This window comes from Lissotriton helveticus, chromosome 1_1 (genome assembly GCF_964261635.1).
Source record: "Lissotriton helveticus chromosome 1_1, aLisHel1.1, whole genome shotgun sequence".
NCBI classification, from domain to species: domain Eukaryota; kingdom Metazoa; phylum Chordata; class Amphibia; order Caudata; family Salamandridae; genus Lissotriton; species Lissotriton helveticus.
The window spans coordinates 1,843,230,415-1,843,246,849 of NC_136057.1; the positions used below are offsets into that span (position 1 = coordinate 1,843,230,415).

The 16,435-nt window shown below is 47.3% G+C and overlaps 1 protein-coding gene across 3 annotated transcripts in view; it reads right to left on the reverse strand.

The window, feature by feature from the left end:
* The window catches only part of NUF2 (NUF2 component of NDC80 kinetochore complex), a 414,966-nt gene that overhangs the window by 310,394 nt on the left and 88,137 nt on the right, over positions 1 to 16,435 (reverse strand). The window contains exon 1 of one of the 3 annotated variants that reach the window (XM_078641341.1): positions 7,984 to 8,077. The exons of the other annotated variants lie outside the window; for them this stretch is intronic. Coding sequence (XP_078497467.1) covers positions 7,984 to 8,073 — 90 coding nt within the window. The 5' untranslated portion in view covers positions 8,074 to 8,077. Of the gene's footprint in view, positions 1 to 7,983; positions 8,078 to 16,435 lie in introns of those variants that run through there. 3 annotated transcript variants of the gene reach the window in all.

Sequence of the window (16,435 nt, forward strand, 5' to 3'; positions counted from 1 at the left end):
GAGCTCCCTTGCAAAAGACACGATGTTTACCTCTTCATCGTCGTCTTCTGATGAGTCTTCTATGGTTGGTAGGTGCCTCGCGGGTCTCCTGTGATGGTCAGGTGGCGCGGTGTCTGTTACCGACAGCTGCCGAACGACTCTCGTTGGGGGCTTTTGCCCTCGGCCTTCTCGGTTTCTGTTACGCCTCCTACAGACCGATGCAAAATGTTTGGGTATTCCGCAATTGGTGCAGGTTTTCCCTTGGGCAGTACAATCTTTAGCCGCCTGCGGCTCGTGGCCACAGTATCCACATCTTGACTTGGGGGCTTCTCCTTTCGGTCCTCTGTACATATCTCCCCTGGGCTTTGTCCTTACGCATCGGCTCGCTCTGTCTTGATGGAGACTGGCTTGGCATGGGGCTTGGTCAGGGCTTGGTCCATTTCGTTCGCTCTGGCTGCGGGCAAGTCGTGAGATCTGGCCAGTATCAGTATGTCTTCCAGTGTGACTCTTGGTTTGCGCAGTATAAGGCCTCTCAGGGTCTTGTCGCGGCACCCTTGGATGAGCGGTCTCCTGATTTCTTTTGGCTGGTCTTCGTCTGTGCACGTGCTGGCCAGCTCTCGAAGTCGTGCGTAGAATGCGTCCATGGATTCTCCTTCCCTCTGGCAGGCTTGTCCGAGTTTAAAAACCTCAAAATCCGGGTTTAGTTGCGGTGCGGGTCAAAATGGCCGTTAACCGCAGCCACTGCCGCGTTGTAGTTGTTCGCAGCCCCTGTGTTGGGCACGTGTTTGAAGAGTTTGAAGATTTCATCCCCGGCGTAGTGTAGTAGCAGGGACCTCTTTATCTCCTAGTCTGTTTCCCTGGTCGCGACCAAGTAGTTGTTGAGGCGTTCTATGCATGTTCTCCACCGGGGGGAGGCCGTCGCGGGATCTTCCAGTTCACTGAAAGGGGGTAGGACCCCTGATGTTGCATGCTGGAAGGGGATGCCGGCTGGTGCAACGGCGTTATTCTGGTCCACCATGGCACCTGGCGGTGAGGGTGCCGGAACGTTCTGGAGCGATCAAAGAACAAAATGGCGTCGGGAGCTGCGTGTGGTGCTGCGTCGCAGTGTTTTCCCACTCCCTGGGCACTCCAGTATTTGGCTCCCCCGCGGTCTCCTTACTTGGCTTGTTGGCCGTCTTGGTACACCACCTGTTCTCTGTCTGTCCTTTGGTGGTTGTTTCCTTCTGTTTTCTCCCTGTTTTCTTTTTTTCCTTGGAGGTGCCAATGCTTGATGACTTTTGTCTCTTGTGGCTGCCAATGCTTGATGACTGGTTGTATTCCTTCACCTTTTGATCCTCCTCCTTCGCAGTGTTCAAAGCTGGAGGGGAGCAGCAGGGGCAGCTTGCTGTGGCCGAGGCAGGCAGTGCTGGTGAGGCCCCCACATCAGCCCGAGCGTTAGGCCAAAAGATTAGAGGCCGGGTGAAGAGGCAGGGCAGGAGTTCACCTGGGCAGCCTGACACATGCATTCCAAAACGTCGGCAGCTGGTAAGCTTCCCCACGGCAGGGGGTTCGCGTTAGTTAAAACACGGCCGCCGGAGATGCAGGGGGCGTGTGTGAGCACCGCGGACACGTGACAGCTCAGGCTACACGCGGCGCACCGCTGCAGTGCCGCGTACGGGGGACAGACTTTCTCCTGAGCCAGGTGTGGTGCAAGCAAGGGTTGGGCCCCCTCTGCTCGTCGCCAGTGTTGTGTGCCGGTCTTGGGGTCATGCAGGACCACGTCTGGGCTTACAAGGCTAGCGCAGGGGTAGGAGCGCGCTAGCAGGCACACAATAACCACACAGGTGGTATGGTCGGAAGTGACGTGCCCCGAGCGGCCGCCTTCCCTTTATTAACTCTCCGCAGGCCACGCCAGGCCTGCGGATGTGGTGGATAGCTGGATAGCGACCACTAGACCGCCAACTATTACACAGGGGATGCATTATTTTTACACGATCGAGGAGCAACAAGGGGAAGTCTCCCTCTCCGTGATAGCCCGCATTTAAACAGCCAGATTCTGACAGCCCCCACTGGCCAATATAAACTGCTGCCAGTACCGTCGGGGTACCCACCTCGCCTCGTGAACATACTTCTGCGAACTGCATAAGAAGAAGCTGGTAAAGAGAGGTTATTTCACAGTGACATAATCTATTTTGCCCCTCTATCAAGGGAACCCCCCTCACACTTTTTTTAAAAGTCGTGGAGATAAGGGGGAAAGAACAACCAAAACCAGTATCAAAACCTCCCACTTGACCTATACTTCTTTTATCAAGGCTGATTAAAGCTCTATGGGGCTATCCACATAGACTTGAATTTGAATTTGAATTTAAAAAGACTTATAAAGCGCACGTACACTGAATCAGTTTCATGGCGCTGACAAGATCACTGAGTGAGTACAAGGAGAGAGCTAGGAGCCGAAAGCCTGCTGGAATAGGAACGTTTTTAGTGACCTCCGGAACTCCATATAGGAAGAGGAGAGTCTTAAAGATAGAGGGAGGTCATTCCAGTGGGTGGGTGCAAGGACAGCAAACTTCTGCCCTCCTGACCGTTTCTTTTTAAAGCGAGGCGTAGTTAACAAGGCCAGGCTAGAGGAGCGAAGGTCCCTGGGGGGAACATAGGAAGAGATTGCCGAGTTGATAAAAGCAGGGGCCGTGCCCGCTCTTGCTTGAAAAGTCAAACACCCCAACTTAAACCTGGCCCGTTGTTTTATAGGCAGCCAGTGTAGGCTTCTGAGCAAAGGGGTCGAATGGTGGGACCTGGATAAACCAAAAACCAGGCGGGCCGCCTGATTCTGTACCAACTGCAGACGTTGCAGGGCATAGGCAGGAGCTCCATTATATATGATATTGCCATAGTCGATCTTTGACAAGACCATGGCCATTAGGATCAGCTTTAATGCAGAGGTGGTAAAGAACCTGGCAACTTTCCGAATGACTCGTAGTGTAAAAAAACAGGAGGACACCACCGAGCTGATATGTGAATGAAGAGTTAGTTGATTGTTGAGCGTGATCCCAAGTGTTTTAACTGAAAAAGAAGGGAGAGGAGGGGACCCAAGTGAGAGGGGCCAAAAAGAGGGGGACCAGGGGTTGGCAGCACCGCCCGTCACCACTAGTTCTGTTTTATCCCGATTAAGTTTTAACTGATTGATGTTCATCCAGTCTCGGATAAATAACATGACGGACTGGAAACTGCCAACTCCTGAAGGGGTGGATAGATCAAAAATGAGTTGTAGGTCATCTGCATAGTTGTATACAGTGACCTCCATGTTCTGTAAAGCAAACACCAGTGGAAAGATATAAAGATTAAATAATAACGGGGAAAGAGCGGACCCCTGGGGAACACCACAGTTGACATTACACAGAGGAGCCGAGAAGGTGCCTAGGTGGACTGTCTGAGTGCGGTCCATCAGGAAGGACTCGACCCAAGCTAATGCCGGTCCCCCTATCCCCGCCGCCCTAACACGTGACAGAAGAATGTCATGGTCCACAGTGTCAAAGGCGGTGGATAAGTCCAGGAGGACCAGAATCTTGGGGGTGTTGGCGTCGAGTCCCTCCCTAAGTTGGTCCATGACCGAGATCACCACCTTCTCTGTTGAGTGTCGTGGACGGAACCCAGCTTGACACGGGGCCAGGTAATTGCTGTCCTCTATAAAGGAGCTCAGCACCTGAGAAACATGCACCTCAGCTACCTTTCCCAAATAGGGGAGCAAGGATATGGGACGGTAGTTGACTAAGGAAGAAGGATCAGCCCCGGGCTTTTTTAAAATTGGGATAATGGTGGCAGATTTGAATGCAGTAGGGACTAGGCCATTGGAGAAAGTGTCATTTAAGACAGTGAGGGCGGGAACAGGACAGGCCAAGAACACCTGGGCCAGAATGCGAGCCGGGCAAGTGTCAGATGGAGACCCTGATTTTACGCGCTTGAGGAGCGGAAAGAGGGACTCCGGGATATGAGTAAGGCACTGGGTGTTCTGTGGTGAAGAGCAGTCTAATGAAGGGTTTGATGGGAGAGGGATGTGTGCTTTTATTTGTGCCACTTTATCAATAAAGAACTCGTTCAGTGAGTTACACAGTGACTGAGAGGGCATGATCGTAGGCGAAGGCCTGTCTGATAGAGCTAATTCGTGAACAGTTGCAAAAATTTCACGAGGCTGGCATTCTGCTGCCAGTATGCGTTGCGAGAAATAATCTTTCTTGGCCTCTTGGATGGCCTTTTTATACTCTGAAAGCAAGGTGGTGTAGTTAGTTTTACTAACAGGGCAGTATTTCGACCTCCAAGCCCGTTCTGCTTGACGAACCGTTAATTTCATTGCTTCCAGAGCAGGGGTGAACCACTTATTAGCGTGGTGATGGTGATTGATGGTAACTTTCTTCAAAGGGGCCTTTTGGTCACGGAGGTGAATTAGCCAACTATCCAAAGTGGCCAACTGAAATTGAGGAGGCACATCAGTGAGGTCAGGGCAAGTGGCAGTTAAGGATTCGCAAAACGCAGGGATATCAACACGATTCCAGCTCCTAGCCCAAAGGGTTTTAGAACTAAGGGGGACATTTCGCAAGCGAAGGTCCAAGGAGAAGGACAGTAAGTGATGGTCGGACCATACGCAAGGAGTAATGGACAGGTTGGTGGCGGGTAGGTTAAGGGTCCATATTTGGTCTAAGATGTGGCCCCGGGTGTGTGTAGGGGCACGGACGTGTTGAATAAAATTTAAACTTGATAACAGTGAGGTAAAATCCTTGGAGGTGAGGTCTTCTGCGGGATCACTAGGCCAGAAGTTAAAATCGCCATGCACAAGTACAGTAGCGTTGTTAACCACTAAAGGGGCCAGCAGCTCCTGAAAAGCAAGGATAAACTGGGAAGAGGGTTGGGGGGGGGCGGTAAACCAACACACAGGTTACGGGGGATTTGGATAAGACAGAGCGCACGACCAAGCAGTCCGCTGCAGGCAAAGAGGGGGATGCCAGTATTTGAAACCGGAGGTTGTCACGGAAAATTAAGGCAACCCCACCACCAGTTTTGCCATCAGGTCGGTCAGCCCAAAGAATGGAATAAGAAGAAGGAAGGGCCGCCAAGACACTGGGTTGGGAGTCAGGGCGGTACCATGTCTCGGTTAAACACAGTATGTCGGGGCTGTCGCTGTCAAGGAGGTTGAAGATCTCCTGCTGATGCGCGACTGCTGACCTAGTATTTAATAAGGCGATGGAAGTGCCCGGGTACGGGGGGCTGCTGGGGTGTGTGGACAGGGGGTTGATAGCCTCCAGTGGCGGTGGGAGTCGGGTAATGCCTAGGGCCAAAATATGGGAGGTGGTTGCTGGGTCTACGGGGTAGCTCTTGGATAAGGATAGTAAATGGCTGGGTGAGTATTCCAGAACAAATCGGGCATGATGACAAGCCCCGGGTCCCATGCGGTCACGGACGGGCGGGCACAGACGGCTCCGTCGCGCCTGCTGCGCCCGTCCGCTGCGCTCCCGGAAGCACATTGCCTTTTGTATCCTGTCCCACCCGAGCACTGGACCGCTAACTCCGGCCAGGCTCGTGGGACTCCCCTTCCCAAGATGGCGGCCGCCCTCTACTCTCTCGGCACCGGGGCCGGTGAGGATCGACGAGGGAAGACCGTGAAGGAGTATGGGAGTGCCGGGATCCTGCACAACAAAAATGGGGTTAGTGCATCAGAACACAGAAATGCAGTTTTAAAAGATTTTTGTTAAAAATATCGCCAAGCGGCGTAATTAATAAAAGCTTCAGGGCACAGCTCTCAGAATATTTCCCCCTGCAGCAGACCTCAAGCGGGCCTCAGGCTCGGCAAGGTACACAAACAATTGCTATTTTGACATAAAATGTATTTTCTTTACAAGTCATTTTTTCATTATTTGTATCAAAAGAGAGTTAAAAAGAACATTCATTATATTCATAACTTTTTTCATTTTTCTTTTACATGAATATTCCACAATTTCATTGTTTTAAAAAAAATCAACATGTGTGGTCATTCATAAGAATTTAAATGACCCCTACAAATTGACCACATTTTCATACTAGCTTCTCACATCAACATACAAATGCTCATTCATACCACAAATCATATTCAACCCTTCCAAGATCACATACACTATATGGTCACCCAAAAGACAGATGTATTACAGTCTTTGTGACAGTGTTGTGGGCCGGGTATTTCACAAACAGGTCAACGCACGTTTTGGTGGGCATTGAGCATTTTTTGGCCACCTTCTTCAGGACCACCAATGCAACAGAATAAAGGCGAGTGGTTGGGGTATCTGAAATTTCAAAATGAAAACATGTCTAAAGTACGTCCCTTATTCAAAAAAGAATTTTACTCAGTTAATTGAAAAGAAAATGCTCCATACGTTTGCCCAAGATTGGCAAAATCATATTGGGATTGATTAATCGGAAAGGGTGCTAAGATGTCAGCCAGCACCACCACTAGGATATAAAGGGTCAGACCAATATACCTTTTTGAAAGAAAAAAGAATTCCCAAAATGAGTGATATGTGCAAGAAACCATCCCACATTACCATGCTGTTTAGAAAAGTGTATTTAGAGAATTCCAGAAAAAGACAAGACCCCTTAAGTGTCATAGGATCACACAAGCTGACGTGCTCTTAGAAAGAAACAATGAAGAAATTAAAAACTATATACACCTTACAACATCTAGAGGAAAGATTGAGGTTATTGAAAGCTAAGGAATTAATTGCCCATGGCAGTAATATCCGTCAGATCTCAATTGTTCTTGCTTAATCGGACAGAACACAAGTCTCCACACTATGCTGTTGATCTTAAAGAAAATACATTTAGAAAACTATGATTACATACTTCTAAGATGAACGAAACAGCCTAAGGGGGTTTAAGAAAACTGCAGTGCAGTCGCAGTATACAAATATATGTACCTGGTGCTAATTTAATCCATATGTATCTGTCCCAGAATAGATCGGCAATTTCATTAAAAGTCTTTGGAAACCCACCAGCGGACTGTGTAGTGCATCAATGGTACCTATGTGGTCATATGGAGAAATAGAACATATATACAAGTGGTTTTAAACGGATCACTAACTGTGTGATGCATCTGTGCTATATGCACTATCTAATGTAGTGGCTTAACATCATAAATGTATGCCACACTCCAGACACAAAGATAGATAGACCTTATCAAGATTGTTAGGCCCGTGATTGTGAAGGGGCGAGAATAACAGTGTCCTTCTTCTGGCACACTTGATTTTTAAGTTGTGTGCTATGATCAATGGATCCTCAATTTAGAGTACATGCACCTCTGTTTTAGGGTAGATAAGAAACCAGCCTATTTTGGAGGGGTGAAGAAACAAGCGAGACCTCTAGATTGAATTATAATCGAATCTCCTACAAAGTGTGAAGCCAAATGTTGTACCATTTAAGCCACATGCATGGAATATACTGTATTCGTTATAGAATGTCTAAAATGCCCCCGCATGAGATACATTAAAATCTATAATCATAGGTACTAAATAGTGGGTACAAGACCATGCTCCCACAAGAGATCATATGTGGGCATAGTTGTGAGAATCCCCATTCTTTTTGTAACTTAAGCTGTATATTAAATCAAGCCTTCACATAGCATTGAGTCGTTCTACAAGTATGCCATCTGCATGTTACATGCTATAATGTTACGCAGTATCTGAAAAGCCTCGTGGTAGGATACATTCTAATTGTGATACAGATTATTAATAGGTACAAAAACGTTTCCAAAGAACATTGGAAGACAAGTGCAGGGACAATGATCAAAATCCCTATCTTCCTTATAATATGAGCAACTTCTTAAGATGGCTCTGCAAAAATTGTCGAAGTGCTCTGCGCCACGATAATTATTTGACAGTGACCAGCGGCTACATAGGCATCTTTACTAAAGCGAAGAATATTTGAAAATAGGCAGCGACTACATCGGCCTTTCTGCTATCGCACGTATTTGCCGTCAACAACTGTATATGTCCTATAATAGCTTACTTTGCAATGGCGAGTCGGCGGGCATGAAATTCCCTTCCTTCCGTGTGGACGCGAGGTATGGTAGTACGCGTTGTCCGCTATTGTAAACATTTGGGTGTACTATCACGTGACTACGTGATGAACGTGAGAGCGCTAGACTTGCAACCGATGATTCCAAACCGGATGACTCCAAACCAATGGCACAATTCCAGCGCCATGTTGGAGTGCAAAGTAGATGTTCAAGATAAAACAGTATATGATCATTAGAATAACTTCAGTAATGTAATGATCTTGAGAGAGTCAGGCTTGCAACAGGATGTCTCTAAACTAGTAGAAAAATTCCAACACCATGTCGGAATGCAGTGTAGATATAAAAAGTAAACCCTTATTTGCTCAGAATAATGGTTCTGATAGTAAGATGTATCATACGAGCCCGCAATTCTTAGTCTCGTCACCAAAGACCCTTACAAGCACATTTTTGTGATTATAAATTCTCAAGTCCGATTTTATATAAGTAGTGTAGGCACCATCATGTGGTAATGATTCAATGCATGCTATGATATGAATTTGTTTTTTGTACGCCATAGAGCAGGATCCTTATAAATCTCTTGGCACAGGGATGCCCGATACTTGGGCAAGATGTAACAACCATACTCATCATGACATGACCTATACCTATGAGAAACAGTGATGTCCATACTTTACCAGAAGACATTATCACTTGGGCAAGTGAATATGCCAATACAGTATAGGATATAAGATTGTAATAATTGCTATTAGTAATCAGTACCTAACTGGCATGTACTATAATATGGGACAAAGAGACACAGTGTGCTGATACCTGCTCTTAGACCAGCGCCAGGGACAAGAGGGATCAAATAAACGCTATAAGTGATCAGCTGGAACATTACCAGATATATAGTGACTCAATTCTTATGGTAATGGTTAGACTAGTCATTTTTGCGCCACAGACCAGATCTCTTCATTTAGACCTTCTTTGACTATATTAAGAGAGAAAAAAAATCGCTGTTTGCGAGTTCTAATGAGGAATATTAAAATAGAAAAATCCAGTGATTGGTGAGAGCAGGGCTTGTTCTCATAGAACAATTATATTTAAACAACCAACAACATTAAAGGGCCCATTCATAACGACAAAGTCAAACAAGCTATCGACAGCTTAAGCCACGGCCAAGCAAAGTAGTGTTTTCCTGATTAAATACCAAGGGCTAACTAAGGAAGTTTCCTTGGATGTGTGGTTGCCTCCAAAGCCCTGGGAGAGAAACAGGAAGGATTTGAAGATGGCTGTTAAAAAATGTATTTAAAAAATGTACATTTTGCAGCTCTTATGATATTATTTGGTTTTAAAGATAAGTGAATTAATATAAAATCTATTTCAGGATATCTTTGAATATGTCCTGCCTGGGCCAGAGAAGATGACAAGAATTATGGGAAAAGATAAATAGATCACGTACTTAAAAAGCTCATCCATTTTTTCAGAATTGGAGTGAAGAATAAAGATCACAGATCCACGTCCTGCACAAATGAAAATTAACAGCAATGGTACCATACTGAACCTTCAAAAATACGGGTAGAAATCCTTAGAATCCTTTTATCTTCATTTTTGCCAGTTCCCCCTCGCAATCATTATTCACCCAACATTGCTTACCAGCGGATCTGTTAGAAGAAAGGTGCACCTGGGATCAGGCAGCATCCTTACCTGCATAGCAGGGTACCGTAAGGCTAATTCCCATGCACGGAAAACATGGGTTCCATCAGTCAAGACCCATATGGTGAGAAGGGGCAGACATGCAATACCAGTAGAAATGCTACTGAAATCGGAAACAGAGTACATATTTGAAAGCCCATGAATTGTACAATCCATAGGTAACTGCCGGCAGTCCAAGGTTTCGAACAAGTCAGGTTTTCAGTATGGTCAATAAATATTAAAATAACTTGCTACAATTCAGGGTCTTTCTTTGCAAATTTAGCCAATAAGAATGAAGTGTGTAAATGAGGAGTACCTGAATGGATTCGCCTCTCAAGGACTGCCAGCAAGTATTCATGGAATATCCAGTCTGACTAAATTGGGAGTCAACAGCAGAGGCCAGAGATGGCATTTAGCGCCAACACAGAAAAGGAGGGTGCAGCTGCCACTCAACTGATTGCTGCCAAGAAACCCTAACATACGTGACGAGCAGAAACAAGAGCCTCCATTTTAAAACCTGAAATGCAACCTCCGATGTGTGCAACACTTGTTGTTAATCTAGATGACGTAAATAAGCTTGGAGTAGGCATACTTTGGCTGATCTGTTTTGTACACAGGTATATTTTAGACAGTAAACGTTTTATGTACTATACTCATAAGTAATAAGCCAGCAACAATGGCACACATAAAGGGACGTGCGACTTCAGGACGCAAGCTGAAGTTTACTTGTGCAAGCCAATCAAAAAACTATGCAAATGACAATAGATGACAAGTTTTTATTCATTGCAAAGAAATTAGCTGTCAGATTATCAAAAAGGGTCAAATGGAGTTTCTCGAGTAAGACAGAGAGATGGCATTAGGAACCTTACCGTATAGCGAAAAGACTGCACCAACCAGGTCTGAGATGACTTCATGTAAACGACAACTACTGTACACATAATTACCATGTGTTTTCAAACCATTCAAAAACATGCATTAGCAAAGCCAATAGGTCTGGCATTGGCTACCAGCCTTTTGTATGAGCTTTTCAACAAAAATGTTTTGCTAAACTTTATTGCTGGAGAAGCGCCAGGGATCTACATTCAAAAGAAGAAAAACATTTTCTTAAAGGAATCAAAATGGTATCGCAAAAAGCTCACATTGCCATTGCAGTCACTGGCATGTGAGGAAACTACTTTGCGTGTGGATGTGCTCTTTGTGAATGGGAAGAATGCCACAAGTTCGCCAACGGCAGAAGAGGGCTGGCCCTTTGCCCTATGCTGTATGTTCTAATGGGTGGAATGACAATACAGACTAATGGAACCCCTTAAAAGTATATTGTACATGGGGGCGTGGCTTGGACGGTGATGAGGACGGGTGCCTGAGTCCATTACCTCCGCCACCCCGAGAGAAATAACGGCGAGCAAAGTGTCCTGCATGCAGAGAGACCGGAAAAAACAGAAGGAGCGGGCGTAGGAAGGTACGGGGCACAAGTCGGCCAAAGCGGGCTCAAGGCAAAGGAGCAGCAAAAGGAGAAATCAACAGATATCGGAACGTAGAGAGGAGATGGGAGGAAAGCCCAAGATGGCGGCACACGAGTGAATCGCAACGCAGCGAGAGTCTCCGGAACGCCACTGCACAGAGAGTAAGGAGAGAGGGAGCGGGCAGCTGGAAGCGCATAAAACAATAAGCGGAGCGCACCTCTGCCAAAAGTAGCGGGGGCAGATAAGAACCAAATAAGGGGGCGACAAACTAAATCGAACAAATCGAAACCGAAACCAACACAGGCAAAAAACGATAGCGGCCATTTTGCGCTCAGCCCCACCCCTCCTCCCCATTCACAGCACAAGCACTGCCGATCACCACCAAGCACGCGATCGGCGTCAACAAAAAGAGACAGGAGCCAAATGCGCGCCAGAGGAACGCGCCCAAAGGCCAGCGAAAAAGAGCAGCGTGAGGGGGGAACGGTGCCGGGTCGTAGACCCAAACAGAAAGCGAGCGGCCACCCTGCGCTTCGCCCCACCTACCCACTCCTCTGCATCACAACAGGCGACAGGAACAAACGCACCTGAAGGGGAAAAGCGCCCAAAGGCCAGCGAGATTATACAGGCGCTAAGGGGGAGCCGAGCAAAAACGAAATCGAAACCCAAGCACAACGGGGGCAGCCATTTTGCGCTCCTCAGGAACCTCGCACACGGCAGTGGCATAGGAAGACGAAAGAGCCCAAAAGTAAGACAGACACAAGTCGGGGCCACACAGCGGAGGACAGCCGCCAGGCGCTGATACAATAACGCCAACTCGGCCCCACAACGCCCACAGCCTCAACACCTCACCTGCCCCTTGGGGAAGCGTACCGGACAGCAGTTTGAACATCCAAACAGCGAGGGAGGAAAAGGAGTATAACAGCGGGTAATAAACAGAGAAAGGCGCCATCTCGCATTAAATAAGTCCAGGCGCCGGATCAACATCTGGGCCAATACAGGATCCTGGAGGACAACAGGTGCACTACGAGTGTGTATTGTGCCCAAGTACGTAGCCACCCTGGTTTGAACGACTAAGCAGGCAGGTAGCAACAAGACGGGCAACCAAACAAGTAAGTCTGCCCACTAACTCAACACAAGACCACTGAACAGCCAGAGGGAAGGCCATCACACCGACTAAGAGGGGCTGGGTCACTGGAACACATACGAACCCTCACCCACAAGTGGCGCTGGCGGGAGCCAAGACCAGGACAATCAGAGAGCCCTGCAAGTTCCGACTTGAAGGACTAGGCCCAAAACAACAAAGGGTTGACAGGCTCCATACATACCTAGCCAGAAGAGGGGTCGCAAAGATGGCAGGACAGGACGGCAAATCCACCAACGACACCAAAAAGGTGCGGAAAGACACACTGGAATACCCATCAAAGCTTAAGATCAATCAGAACAGCGAAACCACTCTGGACACACTCCTTAAAAAAACAACCGAAGGGAATGAGCTCGCTAAAGCCACAAAGAAGACAATAGACAATATGCAGCTGGAATTAGCGGCCATAAGAGCAGATCAAAGCAAAACTAGTGAAAGGCTGACAGCAGCAGAAAAAAGGGTCAACAACCTAGAGGATAATAGCGGGCAAACGCGCAGAGAGCTGACACAGGTAGCAAAGACCACAGACTACCTCCAAAAAATGATGGCAGAGCAGGACGACAGAAATAGGAGGGGAAACATACACCTCCTGGGCGTCCCGGAAGGAAAGGAGGACCGGACCGGATCCTACGTGGCCCTACTAGAAACACTACTGCCACAACTAACAGGAATAAAGTTTGATAGGCAATTTGAAATCGATAAGGCATACAAAATACCAGCCCACAAACCCCAACATGGCCAGGACCGCACCCAATCATTTGCAAACCGCTCCGCAGCCACCAGACAGAAGCAATTTTCGCCATTGCAAGGAAGAACCAAAACTTGACATGGAACAGGAATAAAATCATAATTACACAAGATTTCTCCAAGCTAACAGTGGAAACCAGGAAGGGCTTTCTGGCCCTAAGAGACAGGGTGAGAAGAGAAGGCATTACCTTCAGCTTTGCAGGTCCGTCAAGAATGAAGATCATGATACCATTTCCTTCGCCATTCTTTTGTTCCTCGCTCAAGCTAGCTGACGCAACTACCCTAGCAACCTCTGCCTCTGCCTCTGCCATCAGTGATATAGTGCTGGTTTCCCCTGAATTCGTTTTGCAGGGGCTTGTAATTTGACTCTCAGGGGCTGTTTTAGCACTATACTGAGGGCTAAGGGGGGTTTGAATACTAAGCACCTGGGGCAACACCTTAAAATAAGAGCGCAGAGATGGTGTGATGCGGGGTGGTTTAGTAACGCTTGCCCTTTTCTTAGCAGCTGTTTTAATCAGCTTATTTGTTGCTATTTTGCCCCCCTTCTCCTGAGATGTCAGAGGAACTTCTTTTAGTGAATCTTCGCCTCCCCTTGAGCTTTCTAAGCTCTCTCTCCACTTTTCTTGGGCACTTTCGTCCTGCCAGCTCAGTGTCTGTGAGCACTGACTATCCTTACCCCCTCTGCCCCTACCTCGCTTAGGTTTACTCTTGTTGGCTCTGCTACTTTTTTTTTTATTTACGCCAGGCCCCTTAGCTTTCCTTTCTCCCACGTCAGACTCACAGCTACCTGCCTCTCTGAAACAAACAGCAGTGAAGTGATCCCCCTTGCCTGACTCCTTAATGTCTGCCCCTTCGGACTCCTCCACTACTGTTGATTCCCCTGATACATCCAGGGACCCTGCAGCCTCCGGTAAAAACGCCACTGCTGCAGCCGCTAACGAAGATGAGGGTAGGGTGCCTCCACCAGTCACCTCATACGGACCTTACCAGATGAGAAAATCCCTGCTGCGGCCCCTCCAGTACTTGCCCGGAGATGACCTCGCGCCGCTGCCCTGCGGCCGCGCCGTAGCTCCACGGCTGCAGCCTTCCAACGCTGCGGCAGGGGGAGGCTTTGGAAAGATGAAACTCCGCCCGGGCACATCCGACTTCGCAGGCATGCAAGGTCGGCCAGACGTCAAACGGGAGCGTGGGTCTCTGCTGCTGATGAAAAAAACACCGCTGAAACGATTTCCGACACCAATTTCTCATCGGGGGAGAGAAAAGGTAGAGAGCGCTAAGGAGGGTGCGCGCTACCGCTTAGCATGCGGACGCCATGTTTCCCCCACTACTATCTCCCATCTTGTGCCAGTCTCCGGTTCTGTTTCCTACATCTAAAGAGTCTGATAAGGGGCCTGCTGCTGTTGATGCCGAGGCCACACCTGCGCAGTTTCCACTTCAAGCTCAGTTAAGGGCTCAGAGTGAGCCATTAGAGTCAGCAGAAATGGGCGGAAGTGGGGGAGGTAATGGGGCAGGTGGCACCTCAATAGAGTTATTGATTAGCTCATTAAGAGCAGACATCATGCAGGGGTTTAAGGTCTCCGCTGAGAACCAAGCTGAGATTAGGGCGGCCTGTGAGGTCTTGGAGAGCAAGGTTGACCGGCTTTGTGACAGAACAGAGTCCCTTGAAGGTTCTGTGGAAGAACTTAAAGCTAATTTGGGGGCAGCCCAAGTAAAGATACAAACCCTGCGAAGGGAAGGAGATATGATGCGAGAGAGAGTTGAATCGTTAGAGAATTACTCGAGGAGAAATAACCTACGCCTTTTGAGGGTTCCTGAAGGTAAAGAGGGGACCGATATTAAGACTTTTGTGGTAAAGCTCTTGAAAGACGCCTTAAATTTGGAGGAGACGTCAGAATCTCTGGAAAAAGATATCCAAAGGATTCATAGAGATCCTTTTCGCCTAAAGCCTGGTAGGGAGAAGCCAAGAAAGATTCTGGTAAACTTTTTAACCTACGCACTCAAAGAAAAGATACTTAACTTGGCATTAAAAAACAGTTCCCTTAATGGTCCGAACTTTCCCTTTCAAATTCGCTCAGATCTATCAAAGTCTACGCTGGACCGGCAGTGGGAGCTGGGACAAAGGATGGAAAAGTTCCGCGCCCTGGGCGCAACAGTGCAGATGAGGTTCCCGGCTTTCCTACGAGTTATGTTTAACAATAAAATGCATAACCTTAGATCCCCCCCTCGAGGCTGATGAGATGCTCGAGTTATTGAAGGAAGCTACATGGAGGGGAGCAGGGAACTCGTAGGGGGCTGATGTGGACTTTAGGGTTAATAAGTAACTCCCCCCAAAGTCAAAATCAATGTTGAGTTTGAGTTATGTAATATAATTCTAAAAAAAAAAAAAAAAATGTAAATACATTGACAAATAAATTAATAAACATGAAAAAAAGGGATAAAAGAACAAAAAAAAAAAAAAAAAAAAAAGTAATCTAAAGGGGATCCCAGTCTTCTTTTCATTTCTTCTTGGGGTGTGGGGTTTGGGGTGTTGGCTATTGCAAGCTTTTGGTTTGTTGACACTAAATACTATCTAGTTGGTGGATAAGCAGGGGGAAGAGGGAGGGGAGGGTGCCAGAGGGTGCTAAACTGGAGATTCATCAGTCCAGTGTAGTTAGGGGGGGGTTTTCCAGGGGGGAGAGGGTGGGTGGTGCACGGGGTGGTAGGGGGGGAAAAAACGTGAAATGTCCTCATGGAGTTGTACCCTTTTTTTTCGGTTTGTTTCGCTTTAACCACCAATCATTATTGCCAATATTCATCTCCAAGGGGGGTCCTAGGAAGAAACAGCAACAGAGAAGCAGGGTGGGTCGTAGAGGCAGCAAGGGGCGTGATAGACTGATCGTATGACTAGTTTGCAGTTTTTATCCTGGAATGTCAATGGCCTGCGCACTGGGAGCAGGAGAAAAAAGATCTTTCAATATCTGAGGGACTCCCAGGCGCAGGTCATTGTCATACAGGAGTCACATCTTCTTAGAGCCGAAACGGTCGAGCTTCTTAAGAAAGAGAAATGGATTGACATCTTCTTGTGCACTGATCAATCGGCAAATATTAGGGGTGTGCTTTTTATTTTTAAGAAGCAGGCTAAAGCTCAAATTATAGAGCATTTGGAGGATAAAAGTGGTCGGTGGCTGATTGTAAGGGCTTTGTTGGATGGCCACCCATACGTTTTGGTTGGATACTACGGCCCAAATCAGGACGACCCTTCGTATTTGAATATTATTCAGGGTCATCTAGTAGCTTTAAATGACCCGGTAATTTGGGTAGGAGATTTTAACATTGTTTTAAACCCAAAACTGGATAAATCCGCAAAGTCTAGGGCCTGTGCTTCTTCCAAATCCAGACAAGACCTCTTAACAATTATGTCTCAGTTAGGCTTAGCGG